This window comes from Trichoderma ghanense (genome assembly GCF_004382785.1).
Source record: "Trichoderma ghanense strain CCMA-1212 chromosome Unknown scaffold_13, whole genome shotgun sequence".
NCBI lineage: Eukaryota > Fungi > Ascomycota > Sordariomycetes > Hypocreales > Hypocreaceae > Trichoderma > Trichoderma ghanense.
Window position 1 is genome coordinate 55,079 of NW_027395676.1, and position 16,793 is coordinate 71,871.

Consider the following 16,793-nt stretch of genomic DNA (forward strand, 5'->3'; position numbering starts at 1 on the left):
ACGTCATCTCCCGCGTCTCTCCTATGGCCCGTCCATCACGCCTGCAGCTTTCATGATGCCTCCTCGAAAGAGGCAACGCCCCAATCCCAACGCACTGAGCTCTCTGCGCTCGCCCACCACAGCTCTGTCGCCTGAGCCGTCACTGTCACGAGCGTCATCTGCCTCGGCGCAGCAAGCTAGCCACCAGAAAAAGCCTCCACTACCCGACTCCAACAGCGAGCACAACTCATCCGATGCATCGCAGAGAGTGAAAGAGGTGAGAATGCCCCCTTTTCGGTCATCGACGCGCGAACCCCTGGACGGCCGGATCCTTACAGGGCCACAATAGATCCGGAAGACCAACAGCTGGTACGCATCGTGGTCGAAGCCCCAAAAGGCAACTGCCTCAACTTCAGTCGCCCGCGAGAATATCCTTGGAGGCACCGTCAAGTCAAGGGCTGCGCCTGACTTTTCTCGATTTGAAACGAAGCGAAGTGAAGACGACGTGAGCATGCCCGACGACGCCGATTCCGTGTCGCCACCCCCTACAATAACCAACAACACCTCCAACATCCCGAATGCAGGCAAGACATCCGAAGAGAACAAGTCGTCAGAGCCATCACAAAACGCAGACAAAGATTCCGCAGATATAGGACGCGCACCAGCCATGCCGCCAGCCCCTGGGGCAGAACCGTCCACCGAGCAACAACAGAAAGCCGCGGATTCTAAGCCATCACCAGAAGCTAAACCAGAGTCAAAGGCTGCTGTCGATGAAGCTGGTGAAGCATCAGATGCCTCGCGGAAACCAGTCACTTCATCAGGGTGGTTCGGCTGGTGGGCTAACCCGGCACCGGCTGAGCCTCCCCACGAGTCGTCTGCGAAACCTCAGGGGACGAAGGAAGAAGCCGTCAAGGCCCCCGAAGTCATCGAGCCGGCAGAGTCTGCGCCGCCCCAGGGACAAGCGCCCTCGTCCGAGCCTCCATCCCCCGACGTAGTCACTGAAGAAGCTCCACAAAGCACCTCGTGGCTTGGTTTCTGGTATTCCACTCCTCAGCCGAAGACGAAACCAGCTCCAACAAAGTCAGAAGCAGTCACAGAAGGGCCCGCTGCCTCGAAAGCCGAAACCTCGTCAAAGCCAGGATCGCAAACCATTCCCGCCCCATCAGGCGAAGCGGCCCACTCGAATGATGAGCGCTCGAAAACGTCGACAGCTACGGTATCACGAGCCTCCAGCAAAAAGTCAACTCTCAATCTCAAAGAAGAGCCAAAGGCAAAGTCTGAATATGCGACAACCAAGGCCGGTCCTCAACCTGAGCAAGTGGAAGCTCAGAGCCCTCCCCCTAAAGCTGGCTCTACTTGGGCCTTTTGGTCAAGAGATACCCCGAAGAGCAAGGGCAAGGCTACCTCGCCAGAATCTGGACAGATTGCTGTCATGGGTGAGGGGTCAGAGGCGCGCCCATCGCCCATGGCAGAGCGGAGACTCTCTGAGACGGCAGCAAAGGATACGACAAAGGATACGACAAAGGATACGACAAAGGATACGACAAAGGATACGACAAAGGATACGACAAAGGACGATGCCGTGCCAGCGGAACCACCAGCCAGCGTACTCTCCTGGCGCAGAAGCAAGCGAATCAGACCTATATCGATGGATCTTGATTCTCAGCGTCCGCCATCAGCAGACAGCACAAAGTCGGCCCCGCTTGACCGGCTATCTACTACGCCGCAATCTTCACAGGCTGCCACTGAACAAGAGCTGCCCTCTTCGAAGTCACTGGCTAGGACAGATTCTAAGAAGAAGAAGCCAGTCCCCGCATCGAAGAAGGCGGCTGCTGAAAGCGAACCAACCGTAGAGGAGCCGCCCAACCTTCTCCTTCCATCATTTGCTAGCACGTATCAAATGAAGGAGAATCCATCAATCCTTCGACAAATTACCAATCTCGTGCTCAGGACTTCGCAGCCACCTCCCAACCACGTCTTCCGGGTGAAGGATCCTCCCAAGATACGCAAGGCTATTGCTATTGGAGTTCATGGATTCTTCCCGGCTGCGTACCTGCGTCCCATGATAGGGCAACCAACCGGCACATCTTTGCGATTCGCTGGACTTTGCGCTGATGCCATTCGCAAATGGGCTGATAACCATGGCTCCCCTGATTGCGAGATTGAAAAGGTGGCTCTTGAGGGAGAGGGCAGAATTAACGACAGAGTCGCGAATCTGTGGAAGCTCCTCCTCAACTGGGTTGAGCATATCCGCCAGGCCGATCTGGTTGTCATAGCGTGTCACTCCCAAGGAGTGCCAGTCAGCATCATGCTCTTGGAGAAGTTGATCGACCTCGGTGTCCTGGCAAACACCAAGGTTGGCGTCTGTGCGATGGCTGGCGTTGCCCTTGGCCCTTTCCCCGACTACAAGTCCAGCATACTCATGGGCTCAGTAGCAGAGCTGTGGGAGTTTGGAGATCCTCAGAGCAGCAACTCACAACGGTTTGAGGCATGCCTTAAGCGGGTTGTTGATTACGGAGCCCGTATCACCTTCGTAGGCAGTATCGATGACCAGCTTGTTCCGATGGAGGTAGGTTGCAGTGCCTTGCTGATCGTGATACAGAAGAATACTGACGCTTGTACAGTCTGCTGTTTACTCGCCTGCAAACCATCCGTACATCTACCGCGCCGTGTTCATTGACGGTCGGGTTCATGCTCCGGATTTCATATCACATCTGATTGGGTTTGCACTCAAACTACGCAACCTGGGTATATCGGATCATGGGCTCATCCGTGAGCTGTCCGTGGCGCTCGCTGGATCCCTCTACTCGGGAGAAGGCCACTCACGCCTATATTTCGACTCCGCCGTATATGATCTCGCTGTTATGCATGCCTTGGAGACAACTGACACGTCACAGCCGACGCCTTGCGTGATTCCAAAGCGCGAGACGACACCGCTAGCATCGTCGAACCCATACGTATTGCCCTGGATCATGCGTGGCCTTCTGGAAGAGGACTTTGTCAAGACGCAGCTCAGTGCCGAAACTGAAGAGCTGCTGCGGCAATTCGACGACTGGAAGCCAACCAATAAGGCCCTCAAGGATGTCAAGTACCGTCTCGAGGTTGTTCGGTCCAAACTATGAGTGTAATGATCGCCCCCTTGATTCGTTTGCCACTTGCCATCGTATTTACGGCATTCCTTCCGACACTCTCTGGAGCCTTTCATACTAAGTATTTAATATCAATTTCGACATGCTGTACACGCAAGAGGCAGAAGCAGCACATCATCGGGTTTGAAGATTAGCGAAGCACTTGATTTAGGGTTGGGATTCTCGGACATAGAATCAATTTTCTAGGCTTATTGTACCTATCTACACATGAATGTATGTTATGAAATCAAAACGACAAAGCCTGCAAATTGACTCGACGTGTCTACGTATATGCCGGTACACGATGGGCTGTATGAACTGAGGGCCATGTCAATAGATGCTTGAGTATGTCGTTGATGGATTCTGGAGGTCACTCCACAAGGGAATTAGGAGAACTGCCATCCTGTCAGTGACGTAGAATCCTTTGCACCGAAGACAAATATCTAATTGGAAGGATCACTGGGACACCGACGGCTTCGATCTTTCCGACACGTTGAACATTCCAGAGCTGGTCAATAGTCGCATCTAATAGTAGAACAGTACTGAGACAGCTCGAGACAGTGTCTTACCGCCGCTGTGTGTTGGGCGGAGAAGAGGTTTCAAGCGGATAGTACGGCATATCCAGTGATCTATGAATAGCAGACAGTCTTTGCCAGGCCGCGAGTATCTCATCTCAAGGTGTACTTAAAGAAAGCGTCTCCCATCATACCTATGTCCATATAAGCTCAAACATACAACATAGTCGTCTATATTCGATCCAGTCTATACTCATCCCACTCCAGCTTCCCACCATGAAGACATCCATGCAAGCTACCCTCAGCGTTATGACCCTCCTCCGCGCAGGCCTGTAAGTGAGCTCCATTCAAACCTCCTTCACAACTCCATCTAAACCTCAGGTCAAAAGCTGTACGAGCCTCATCGTCCTCCCCGAGCCCTATCGTGAGGGCTGTCCAGCCGTCACCATCCCACCGACTAGGTGCCGTCCTGATACGCTGCAACACTGCGGCCCTCATCCAAACTGCGAAGTGCTCAAGGTTATCACGCAGCCATGCGATTGCCCGACAACTACGCCAATCATTGTGGCGCCGTGTCCGACTTGTCAGACGGGCTGCGGGACGATATATGAGACTGTGACGGCGGAATGTACGCAGAGTGTGGCATGAATCGTTGAAGGCTGAGGATGTGGTGAGAAGGTATGCTAAGTGGGTGCGTTCTATACCAGGTGAAAATGATGCACAAAAAAAAAAAAAAGTCATTTGAATCGATGACGAGAAAATATATGAGCAATGACACATCTTCTATGATAGCCAATGCTATGCCTCCTAACGAACAATATTCCTACTTCTTTATATAGTAGGTATAAATCGACCCATCAGGAAGTAACAGTCCATACCTTCTCTTTGTTAACTTCCTTCTTCTCAAGTTTGAGCCAAGCCCTCCCCATGATTTCCAAGGCTTGCCAAGTAGAAAACTCATCCCGTTTATCCTTTTTCCATAACGACAGTAACATACGTGAAGAGTCGGATGTTGACGTTGCTTCGCATTTCCAAGTCGCTGCGCATCACCTCCAGCCTCCTCGTCGCAGCATATTGAAGGATGCCACGTTGGCAAGGCACCGTTTCAATTCATGAATCTTGTGGTCGTTTGATAGCTTCAGTGCCAATCTGGCGTCTCTGTGGATCTGTCGTTTGAGAATGGTCCATTGCGATTTGCAGCTTCTTCTTTGCTCTTCACGATCCATCCACAGTTCAATGACTGCCAAATTCTCTCTCAAGTCATCTTCTATGACTTGAAGAATGCGCTGAAACTTGTGCCAGAGCTCATTCAGGGAGGCGAACATGTTGCTGTCGACTTTGGGAAACGATTCGAGAACCCTCAACAGACTTGACACATCAGTCTCTCTTGCGTATTCAATATGAGAGCTTTGTACAACGGTATTGATGACCTCTTTTTGAATAGTCCTCGTATGCTGAATCATTCCTGTCAATACCGCATCAAACAGCAGTAGCTCCAAGACTCTGCGCTGCTGCCACGAGGATCTCAGAGTTCCGTGATTCGTTATGCACAAAATCAACCTGCGGGAAAGGCCTTGACGCTTGTTTTGTCTCTGCCTCCGGTGCCATGACCTGAACTTGCCGAATGCTTCCCTTCGGAGCTACTTCGCCAGGAGATGGCGCTGGTATCATCCTCAACGTCGGCGGATCTGTCTCCCATACATCAGGACCAGGTGCCTTGTCGTTGGCCTCCTCAAACAAAAAGGCGAATTTCCTTTAGTAGGATCTAGAGATTGAAGATGAAGACTACGAGTGGTTGTGCAACAAATAGGGCTCTGCTATGATAGCAAGATCCAACAAAGACAAGTTCAGAGGGCACATTATCGTGGTTTTTGTGTAATATGAAGCAAGTGTCCGTATGCGCTTGCAGTAGCCGTGAGGCCATCTCCACCAAAGGAGTAGTAAGTTACCCGGCTACGAGCTTTATCAGCCTCATCGGGAATCGAAACGGCATTTGGCACTGCATCTGTTGTACGTGGATTGGTCAGAAACTGTGAAGCCGCAGGGGCTGGTTCCATGTGATATATCGGCAGCACACAATGAAGGTGATATTCCCCGGAATTAAGGAACCATCAGAGAGAATTTCGGTGCTGAAGTCTGCACCAATGTCGAAAGCTCATGCTTCAGGGTAGTCAACAGAGCAAGAGGCCTGAGTTCAGAAACGGTGGATGAAAGGAGATGAGTACGTAGTTGCTTGAAGTCCTTCATCGATATCTCTCAGCTACCTAGGCAAGATACCCAGTGTCAGCGGATGGAGGGGTCTCTTCACACCTCTACAAAGTACCCAAACAGCACATTATTCAATCATCTCGTATCCATGTCATGTGTACTACCTATCCATGGGTGATAAAGTAGCACCCCCTGAAATAGGCATCAAGGCATCCACCGAACGCCCTCCACCGAACTGTAGCGTTGCTGCTGCCTGCACCACTCTTTTGGCTGATTTGTATTGGATGCCACCTACTTGATGTTTGCAACCTCTTTATCAAGAGCATTGTTGGGCGTGGTACCCCTTTCTCTTTCGGTAACTGCATGAAAGCGCTCGAGTTCAATCTCAACTTAGGCATCAAAGACCTGGCATAGAACGAAGGCCTGGCGTAAAAGCGGCGCCTAACATTGGGCAACGTCGTGCTTGAGCCTGTACTACATGCGGCTACGTGCTCACCAAATCCATCTCATAAAGCAGGTTACTAGGCGAGATCAAGGGAAGGTAGGGTCATCATATTTATGTTTGGTTGCATTTGTGCGCCTCTTGGCAGCTATTTCTGGTAGATTGTGGTCCCAGTATCCAAGATAGATGTCCATACTCATGAGCTTGCCATGCGTCCACATTGTTTCTTGGCAAGCCCTGTGTAAGGCGTTCGGCACCCAGCCTCGTGCCCATGAGAGGCTCGCAGAGATAACGTTCATCGGTCCGAGGAATATGGGCAGCCAAAGGCCCAGATTATGCGTCTTTTTTAGGGGCTGGATGTGATAGCCATGTCTGTTGGTTCCCAACAAAATTCTGTACACTATGATGGAGAACCAAGTCGAGCAGCTTGGTCTTCGCAAGCTCAAATGATAGCTTGACTTGCTCGTGCGTAGCGGTCGTGACTGTACCGAGGCAAACGGATCCCCTGCGAGACATTGTGTAGTGTCGTGTGGTGTTTAGAGGGTATGTTCTCGAACTGTTTGACAACTCCAACTGTGTAAGGGTAGCTAGGGATAGGAAAGAAACTTGCTACATCTGACTCTGCTGTTATATATGTATTTTTTTCCGCCTAGGTATTTCTAGTAGATTAGATATATTAAACATACTTTTGCGTTATCATGATACTTCTTGGTTAAAGAAGGTCTCCCTGGCACCTGGCAAAGCAAGTATCAAGACGAAGCGAGACTGGAGAAATGATAGTTCCTGCATACACAATCAGATTAAGCGCACCTATTCTCACTCGGTGCTATTGCTGGAATACGACCATGGTTATGGCTCTGTGTACTCCGTACTTTGCCAGGCTTGAATTCACAGCAAACAGCCAAGCCGAAGGCTTATGTAAGCAGTTGGAACCGCTGCGGATGACTAATTAATCCGTCTCCCACCATGTCAACATCGCGCGCCCTGGCTCTCTAACGAGAACCATTAACATCACGAACGCGTCAACAACATGCTGGACTCCAAGTCGCAGCATGTTGTAACGCAGAATCCGATTGGCAGAAGTCTGGACGACTGCCGTGCTCTTCTTCGCGCGAAATGTAAGGCTCACGGGCTGCAGGCCTATGCGGAGGCGCTTCACCAGCTAGAAACAAACGGTATATTCTTCTCCCTACAAGCCTATCAGGTAGGTATGAACAGCAGCGCCTAAACCAACTGACCGGCAGATCGGAAAGAACTTCTTCTCAAAGTTCTAGCAGCGCTGCTACCGCTACCTGCCGCGTCATCGCTACGTGCCCGAAGCGGCGAGACTCTTTCCTTGGCCATAACGAGGCTTATAACTTGCCTTCTTGGAGGAACTACTATCGATCTCGAACGTCACTTGCCCCTTATAAGGGCTGCACTAGTCACTGGCGAAAATGAACTCGATCTTGCTGTATGGGAAAATGCGATCAAATCTGTCGAAGAGTCGACCCCCCCGCCACGATCGGCGGTCCCGGCTTCACAACAGACGCCATCGTGGGCCAGTAGCGGAAGTCTTGCGAATACTTCAGAGTTGCGCAAGGATATGGACCTCATTCTCAACCAGGAGCTGAACAACATCTATGTCGATGTGCCCACCGCCAATCATACTTTTGTCTTGAATCTCTTGACCAAACTGCCGAGTCGGTTCTCGAGAGATGCAGGCAAGGGGACGATCCTCTCTTCAGCGACGGGTGGACTGGATGGCCTCAGGTCCCGGAAGAGCATCTTGTGCTTTCCTGGTTCTCCGATCTGAACGACAGGCTTGCCTTGTTGGCCAAGGATGTGAATCCTGACCTGTATTCTCAGCGATCGCCAAGGCTACGGACCGAACCGAACAAACCCATCACAGGCTCAGTAGCGAAACGCAAAACTGATATCGGATACGTGGGCGTTATGGACGATGAAGGAGTTGCGGACCAGGATTATCATTGGTCCCACGTCGTGGTAGTGGGTGAGATCAAGAAGAGCCCGCAAAAGTATAGCCGTTCAGGCTCCTGGCTTGACGTTGCGAGATACGCTAGAGAAGTACTCGCCGCTCAAGACGACCGCCGGTTTGTCCTAGGGTTCACACTCTGTGGTTCCGTCATGAGGCTGTGGGCCTTTGATCGTCTCGGTGGTATCGCCTCCAAACCGTTCGATGTGAACGACGATCCCCTGGAGTTTATAGCTGCTGTTCTCGGTTTCCTCTCGATGAACAAGGAGCAGCTGGGATACGACCCTACCATTGTCAGGTCTGGGACGCAAAAATACATCGAGATAGATCGGGACGGCCGACCAGAGCGGCTCGTTCTCGACGAAGTCATATTCCGCCAGGCGTGCATTGTGGGGCGAGCGACAACCTGTTGGAAACACACCGTGCTGTAGAGGAGGGCGATGATAAAAGAACCTTTGTGATCAAGGATGCTTGGCACTTTCCCGAACGGACCCAAGAAGGCCTGATGTTGAAGGAGGCAAGCTCGAAAGGTGTGGAAAACTTGGCGGAATATTATCATCACGAAACCGTCAAAGTCGGGGGCGTTCTGGATGACATTCGCGGCAATGTCCGGAAGGGCCTTGACACAACGGCAGCAGTCGTATCGTTACCAGCGGATTCAGAACAGTCATCTCCAACTGCGTCAGTGCAGGTGTCAAGCTCGAATCATCCCATCCTTGGCCAACGCGGAACTCCAGCAGGGGGAAGTCGGGCTGGTCAGAGCAGCAATGCTAGGAATCGACGAAAACGCCCTATATCACCGGTCGAGTCACTGCTACCACGGAAGAAGCGGTCGTCGCAGTCCACGCAGACGTCCCGCAATGGCGAGCCAGAGAACCGTGTTCATCAGAGGCTGGTCACGCAGAGCTACGGCAAGCCCATCTACCAAGCCAGTTGCCTCGGAGCATTGCTCACCGGCCTAGAGGGCTGCATCAACGGACACCAATCTCTGCGCCACCAGGCGGGGCTCCTGCATCGAGACATCTCCATCAATAATCTCATGATCAACGAGGAGGAAGACGCTCCCTCGCGGCGCGCTTTCTTGATCGATCTCGATCTTGCCATACAAGAAACACGAACCAGCGCCTCGGGGGCGAACAAGAAGACCGGGACGCGAGCGTTCATGGCCATCAGAGTGCTTCTAGGCGATCAGCACTCCTTTATGCACGACCTCGAATCGTTCTTTTGGGTCATGTACTGGATATGCGTACACTATAGCGGACCGGGCAGCTCTATAGGGGCGACTCGCTTCTACGAAGAATGGAATTACATGGAAGATTCCAAACTTGCCTTCCTGAAGACCGGGTTCGTCGCCGACGAGGGCGCGTTTCTCCGGGCGCTGGAGGAACATGTTACTCCACACTATCGACCGCTGGTGCCGTGGGTGAACAGGCTCAGGCGAGCCGTGTTCCCGGACGGCAGGCCATGGATGGAACCAGACGAGGGGCTGTACGCGCGGATGAAGAGCATCCTTCGGGACGCCAGGGAGAGTCTGGCAGAGGCTGCGTCTGATGACGTGCAAAAAGAGGCGTCTTGATACTGTTTGGTGAACCGAGCGGGTTTTCCCTCTGGGATGATTAGTATGTTCACGTTTCTCAACGTTTTTAGCGATAGATGTTAGTAGATACCCCCCCATTGCTAGGTAGTTTAGAATGATGCTCGCTTGACTTGTCCAACTACTTCTCTCTCCCCCCTCCCCGTCCAATTTCAAACCATATCAACCGATCAATATAAATGAAAATGCGACAATAAAAAACACCGTTTGGGAAATTGTCTACATCATCAGGGTCAACTAGCTGAAGACGAATCGTTATCCGAATGCTGCTATAATGGTATACAATCCCCAATCTCGCCGGCATACCTACTCTTCTCTCTCTTACAAACATGCATTCCAGCATTGAATACCACCCAAACATCACGCACGTATAGGAAACGCTTTAGTGTCTATAACTGAGCATGGTATCCCAATGACCGCTACATAGGTAGTAGCACCTCCGTACACTATTCTTACAAATCCATCCTCTGCTCCCCCAATGTGCGTGTATACACATATATCCCACCAGGTCTGCGCCAATATATGCCATGTTTATAGTTTTCATCCACCCCCGCCTCTCTTTCAACCACATTGCCGAACAATTCATCAGACACTTCGTGATTTGAGGCATTAAGCCCTCCTCCCCAGCTTCCACCCGTCGATCCGATCCTGGATCTGATCCCACGTCATCGTATGGCTCGTCACCCCATACGCCTGCGCCTCCTGCACCACCACCGTCGGCGCGCCGCTCCCGTTGCCGGGGTTCTTCACCGCGCCGCCCATCACCATGCTCGCCACCCTCTGCAGGTCCCGCACCGTCAGCGCCTCGATCCGCCGGCACATGTCCCGCACGGGGATCTTGCGCCCGTGCACCTGCACCGACCGCCCCAGGTCCTCCAGCTCGACCATCCGGCTCTCCAGGTTCATCAGCAGAGACGACCGCAGCTGGTTCTTGGCGCGCGTCACCTCGCCCTCCTGCAGCTTCGAGATGCCCCGTTCCAGCGTCAGCGCGCGCAGCTCCTGGCACATGACGTCCAGCATGGCAGAGGTGTGGCCCGGCAGACAGGACGCCGAGATGCCAAAGAGGCCAGAGTCGGTGTACGAGTGGTTGAAGGCGACGCATGACTCGACCCAGCCATGCTGGTTGAGCACGTTGGTGTACAGGCGAGAGTACATGCCCTTGCCCGGGCCGCCAGCAGAGAATGATCCGCCTCCGCCGAGAAGTGTCTGCAACGTCGCCAGCGCATAGATGTCGTCTGAAGCGACGGGTAGTCCCTCGAAGGCGAGGTGGATATGTGTAAAGTTGGTGCCGGTGAGAGATGGCGGCTGAGGGGGGAGGGAGAGGAATCCGCCGGTATACCGAGAAGGCTGGCGAATTTCTTCTTCGGAAGGGGGAATGAGAAGAGAGGCGTTTCGGGATGCAGATGCGGAGATGTTCTTGAAGAGGGGGATCTTGGACATTATTGATGAGGAGGCGGAGCTGGATGAGGAAGATGAAGTCGCTGACGCTGATGAGGATGCGTCGCTGGCAAGAGAGCCGAGACTTGATTCCGAGCCTGTCCTTGGCAGCGTCGCCTTCATGTCGCCAAAATGCTCCTCCGCCAGCTTAACCGCGGTGCCGTGTTCCACCCCCGCAAAGGCCAGGACTATCCTCTCCGGCCGGTAAAACAGGTCCCTGTACAGCTGCACCGTATCCCTGTTGATGCTCCCCAGCCGCTCCTCCGGACAGAGCAGCGGGTTGCCCAGCGTGTTGTCCTTGAACGCCGCCGTGTGCACCAGCTCCGGCAGTATCAGCTCGGGCTTGCTCCAGATCTCGGCAATCTCGTATCGCGCCGTCTCGATCTGCTCGGCCACCTCCTCGTCCGTGATGCGCGGGTCGCGGATCGTCTCCGCCAGCAGGGCCACCGTCTCCGGCACCGCGCTGTTGAACGTGGCGGCCTGGTACATCATGCTCTCGCGCGACGAGGCGCACTGGATGTTGCCCCCGAGCGTCTCGACCCGCTGCAGCATTTCGTCGGCGGAGTGCTTCGAGGTCGACTTGAATGCCAGCCTGTCCATGATGTGGGACACTCCGCGCAGGGATTCGTTCTCGAACCGGGAGCCGGCCTCGACGTAGACGCCCACGCCGGAGAAGGAGCCCGGGAGGGCTTCCGAGGCGACTCGCAGGCCGTTCGGCAGCGTTGTGATCTCGTCCAATTCGGTAGGCTCCTGTCATGATGGATTAGCCTCCAATGGGGTAGACGTTAGGCTCCATATCGCCAACCTTGTGGATTCCCTCTATATGCACCGTTGCCATTGTCCGCCTCGGCGTCTGCGGCTTGACGGCTCCAAACCTGCTCTGCGTGCTCAGCAGCCTCGAGCCCTGGGCCCTCGCCCTCGGCTGCAGCCGAGCAGCAACTTGTCGCAACATTGTCGATGCCTCGTCTTTCCCTTCTCTTCTACTACCCCCCTACAGATGTGACGGGTTTCCTATCGAGGTGAGAGAGACACGAGGACTGAAGTGACGATGCAAAACAGCGAGTCGCTTGCAGTTCGACAGGCGTTGATTGACTACTGAAGACGGCGCTGGAAAATTGTGGTGCCGTCACATCTTACATTCTTTTCGCTTTGTCTCGGCGATAGGTCGGATCATCCCGGCGCCGGAGCTCCGACCGGGCGGGACGCCGGGAAGTTGGGTATGACTGAATCTCGGGGGAATTCGTGTCCAAGTCGTCGGTGCTAATTCATTTGACCGGGCGAAGCATCAATTTGGTTTGTATAGGTGAAGTATTGAGTGTTTGACAAGTGGTGCCATCTAAACAATGTACGCCAAATCAACAAGAGCCTCGACCAGAAAAGGCAAAGACGATCCAAGCACCTGTTTCTCGCATCTTGTCGACTCTTGCTGATGGCCTCCCTTGCTTCCGCCTGTCATGTACATTGATGTCATTTTCAAACCAAAACAAATCTCCGTCTGTCTGATCACGGCCCTCAAACAAACCACGTGTCTTCCAGAACGCCTCTGCCTTTTTTTTTTGTATCCGAAGGTGAAGACTGGGCTTCCCTTCCCTCTCCACCCTCCCCATGTATGTACATCCGAGTTGTTGCCACTCCCAGATCCTGTAGCTCACATGCTTTGGGTCAGAACCGCGGCAGATACAACCGCCATACTCCGCGTACGCTGATGAAGACGCCGTGCAATGACTGCGTAGCGTTCGATGAACAAAATGCATCAGAGCGGCGACCAGCTCGCCCTCATCTGTCAACAATCCCAAAGCAGAACGCCGAGTGAGACGACAAGTATAGGGTCGGAAAACAAGGGAGAGAGTGAGGAAACGGGTGCGGAAATTCAAAATTGAAGCTTTCTAACCATAACCCGCTAGTTTGCCCATGCTAACGATGATTTCCACCCTCCCATTTGCGGCTGGAATGAGCCATGCTATATCATGACGCCAGACGCCAAAAGTGTGTTTCGCGGTTCATAGAGACGCGCCGTAATCCAAACGCACACAGAGAACGAAAGACATGTATAAAAAAAGACAGTAGATGACAAGGCGGTGGGAAGAGTTGGAGCATAAGAGAAGCACGGAACCGCCGCCACAGATCAGGTCGAACAAGACTGACGCGACGGGCGTTTGCGCCATTGCCCAGGCGATCATGGGGAATCTGAACAAGAAACAGGTAAACCGATACATCAGTATTAGAGACCGCCATAGGAAGACGATATCGGCGTACAACACCAGCACCGCGATAGGAACGCTCATCGGTTGCTCGACCTGGTGCTACCGGCTGGCAGCGTCGTCGCTGGACTCGTGCGTGGTGGTGTCGGCGTCTGCTGCAGAATCGAGGCTCGGCATCTCGGCGCTGTCGCTGGCTGGCCGCCGGCCCGCCGTGCCGTCAAAAACCCAGGGCCCTGCGTTGTTCCTCGGAGTGATGAGCCCCTCTGCCCCGTTGCCGGGTGGCGAGGGGGTTCCGTTCTCTCGCAAATGACTCGCACGGCCGGCACCCGAGGACCGACTCCTAATGGGCAACGGGTCAGAGGTTGCGTGCGGCGCCGTCGGGCTGCCCGACGAAGCGAAGTTGACGGTAACGTCCATGGCGTCTGTTTCTTGCACTGTCGCCTCGGGCGGATCTTCTGTCAGGGAGGGCAGGGGCGGCACGATCTCTGGAGCGAGCGTCTCGACGACGGTAGGGGGTACCGGGTCGCTGGGGGCTGTGAATTCGTCCATGTTCTGCCACTCCTCGCCGGCGTCCTCGACATCGGCTTCCAGGTCGGCGCCAGCACGGCAGTTCGGGCAGATGAAGATGGGGTATTGCGGCGAGGTGAGCAAAGACCGTACGCACTTGAAGTGCCACGTGTGAGAGCAGGGGGCAACGAAGAGCGATTGGCACGGCTGTTGGAGAAGGAAAAGTGTTAGTGATCAGGACAGAGACTGTCGTAGCTCGAATGGCACGGGATACGGAAGAGGCCATCACTTACGGCAATGGAGTTGAGACAGATGGAGCAGTCCTGGGAATTTGAGCTCGAGACGGAGCCACCTCCGTTGGTCGCCATGGTACGCAATCTCTGATGAGCGGCCATGCTGAGCAGAGACGTCAGTTGGATAATTCAAATAACGCAACAGGAGAAAGCATGTCTGCTCTCTGCTGATATACTCACTTGAACGTGTTGGGTTTATTCTGCCACCCGCGGTTGAGCTCCAGCCTCATCTTGACGCAGCGGAAAATCATCTCCTCTCCGCCCTTGAAGTCAATGCCCAGCTGGACAATATCGCCGTCATTGACGGGAAAGGCCTTGCTCTCCTGCGAGGGCGGGCTCAATCGGATGTGGTTAAGGAACGTGCCGGACGAGCTCTTGACGTCCTTGATGTACCACTTGCCGTCCTCATACCAAAACTCGCAGTGCCGGCGGCTGACCACCTTGCTCTTAAAGCCCACGGGCGCCCCGGAGGCAGATTGGCCGGGCGCGCCGGCCAGGGCTTGGGTGTCGCGCTCAGAGTATCGGCCAACGCGGATGACCTCGGAGCCGTTGGACAGCGTCCTGGAGATGGGCGGAAAGGACAGCGACGGCCGCGTGGATCGGGGGTCGTAGTAGGCGGAGAAGCGGATGGACGGCTGGCTGTCGGACGAGCCGAAGCCCTCGTTGGACCGGGCCATGGCGGGCTGCTCGGCGGTGCTGGAGGGCGTCTCGACAGCTGGGGACGAGGCCGAGGACGAGGATGAGGAGGAGGCGCCGGGCTGAGCAGCAGAGCTGGCGAGAGCGTCTGCGGCCCGTGACGGGGATGTCGCGGCAGAGGCGGGAGACGTGGCCACCAGCGTCAGTCGGTTGGTGTTATTCGAAGCCGAAGCGTTGGTCGTCGTCGTGGTGGTGGTCGTCGTCGTGGCTCCGGGGGAGTAGCTGACGGACCGCGTGAGTCCGTTGCCGGACTGGCTGGTGGAGGGCGAGCTGCCGCCACTGCTGGTGCTGTTGCTGGTGCCGTTGCTGCCGATCGCGTGGTGGCTGCTGTCACGCGACAGGAGATGGTTGTGCGTGTAGTTGCGCAAGATGCTGAGGCCTCGCAGCCGGCTTGTTCTAGAAGGCGAGGGCAGGCTCGTCGAGGGTGTCAGCCCAGGCGGCGGTGATGGTACCACTGGCTGCGAGAACATTTCCACTGCAGCTGGACGCGGTCTGCTGGGCGCTGGATTCTTCTAGTTTCTTTTTTTTTTTTCGGGGGGGGAGTCNCCACCGACTTTGGGCCCTTTCGGGGGGCTCTTCGGGGCGGCGGGGGGCCGGGGGGGGGGGGGGGGCGGGGGGGGGGGGGGTGGCGGCGGGGGGGGGGGGGGGGGGGGGGCGAGTTTGTTAGAGCTCTACAGCCTCAGACGGCGATGGGCCCAACCACGCCGAAGTACCTTGGTAATTAGAGCAGACTGGAGCAGGAAGAAGAGGGTGTCAGTGTCGCAAGCCGGGCAGGCGGGAAGGCAAGAGAGAGGGAAAGCTGGGAAATTGTGCCTGCGTCTCCTCCTTTATTTGCTCTCCGCATACGAGGGGAAATCAGTTGTCCAGGCAGCGTCGTATTTTATAACGGCACGAGTCGCACGCTGCCAAGGCCGCTGCAGGCCAAGTTGGTAGGGTAGATTCCCGGGATTATAGTGGAGGGGGAGGCACGCCGTTGTGAGCGGACAGGGCCGGACAAAGAACGTGGACCCTTGCAAACGGCGATTTTCGCAGCTGTTACTGTGCAGGGATGGGCGAGAGAGGTGAAGAATAGGTGAAGTCGAGGAGGCGAAGGACGGCGAAGATGGCGAAGAAGAAGTGGAATAAAAAGGACGAGCTGGTCAAGGAGCTCTGCAGCTTCTCTTGAGGAAAATCACTGCCTGTTCGTCGTGCCTTGGCAGGGTCTTGTTCGCATCACGCAGCGGATTGGGTGACGGCCGAAGAGGCTGAAGAAGCGGCGCGTGAGGGTTGGGGAAAACCTGAATGTGGGAGCCGCCGTTCAGGCTGATGGTGGTGAAGTTGGCAGGGTGATCGTGATGTCGATGTGGGGGGAAGAGAGATTAGCCGTTGGATGAAGAGATGAGAGAGGTTGAAAAGGGAAGAAGAAAGGAATTGCAGCAGAAGCGAAAGCAAGGAAGAGAAGGCTGGCAACCCAACAGACGGAAGGTCGAGGATGTCGGATACTGTAAGTGCCAGGTGGAGGTGGTTATATTCGGCAAAGGTACCTTACACGGACGTCGAATGATGCTCGCGAGGGGGATGGCGGTATATTTACAGTTTGTACGTATAGCAGAGCGACGGCGCCAGCCCGGCTGCTTGTAGCAGGTACGGGGCGCTACTCTCTGATCCATGGATGCCAATTCCATCAACGACCAAAGGCCGCGTGCAGCACGCAAACGTCCAGGGTCGGTTCAGCCCGACGCTTTGGCACTTTCGTACCGACAAGTACCTCCCCCGTACCGTGCTAAAATCCACCGCTGCGGCACCAGCGCAGGGCCAAGGCAACTTCAAGGTCCATGA

At 54.7% G+C, this 16,793-nt stretch overlaps 5 protein-coding genes across 5 annotated transcripts; 3 read left to right on the forward strand and 2 right to left on the reverse strand.

Moving 5' to 3' along the window:
• Window positions 1-55: 55 nt before the first annotated feature.
• On the forward strand, window positions 56-3,101 carry CCMA1212_008662 (Uncharacterized protein; the record flags this gene model as incomplete). Its single annotated transcript, XM_073705780.1, has 3 exons — window positions 56-256; window positions 329-2,548; window positions 2,604-3,101. The coding sequence occupies 3 exons, from the start codon at window positions 56-58 to the stop codon at window positions 3,099-3,101; spliced, it is 2,919 nt and encodes a 972-aa protein (XP_073555730.1).
• A 797-nt stretch (window positions 3,102-3,898) lies between these two features.
• On the forward strand, window positions 3,899-4,270 carry CCMA1212_008664 (uncharacterized protein; the record flags this gene model as incomplete). Its single annotated transcript, XM_073705781.1, has 2 exons — window positions 3,899-3,954; window positions 4,012-4,270. The coding sequence occupies 2 exons, from the start codon at window positions 3,899-3,901 to the stop codon at window positions 4,268-4,270; spliced, it is 315 nt and encodes a 104-aa protein (XP_073555724.1).
• A 3,032-nt stretch (window positions 4,271-7,302) lies between these two features.
• Window positions 7,303-9,823, forward strand: CCMA1212_008665 (uncharacterized protein; the record flags this gene model as incomplete). Its single annotated transcript, XM_073705782.1, has 4 exons — window positions 7,303-7,480; window positions 7,541-8,024; window positions 8,075-8,545; window positions 8,593-9,823. The coding sequence occupies 4 exons, from the start codon at window positions 7,303-7,305 to the stop codon at window positions 9,821-9,823; spliced, it is 2,364 nt and encodes a 787-aa protein (XP_073555725.1).
• A 627-nt stretch (window positions 9,824-10,450) lies between these two features.
• On the reverse strand, window positions 10,451-12,230 carry CCMA1212_008666 (Mitochondrial-processing peptidase subunit alpha; the record flags this gene model as incomplete). Its single annotated transcript, XM_073705783.1, has 2 exons — window positions 10,451-12,028; window positions 12,084-12,230. The coding sequence occupies 2 exons, from the start codon at window positions 12,228-12,230 to the stop codon at window positions 10,451-10,453; spliced, it is 1,725 nt and encodes a 574-aa protein (XP_073555726.1).
• A 1,351-nt stretch (window positions 12,231-13,581) lies between these two features.
• CCMA1212_008667 (E3 ubiquitin-protein ligase DMA2) lies at window positions 13,582-15,445 on the reverse strand (the record flags this gene model as incomplete). Its single annotated transcript, XM_073705784.1, has 3 exons — window positions 13,582-14,193; window positions 14,280-14,382; window positions 14,460-15,445. 3 exons carry the CDS (start codon window positions 15,443-15,445, stop codon window positions 13,582-13,584), a joined length of 1,701 nt encoding a protein of 566 aa, XP_073555727.1.
• Between the last annotated feature and the right edge of the window lie 1,348 nt (window positions 15,446-16,793).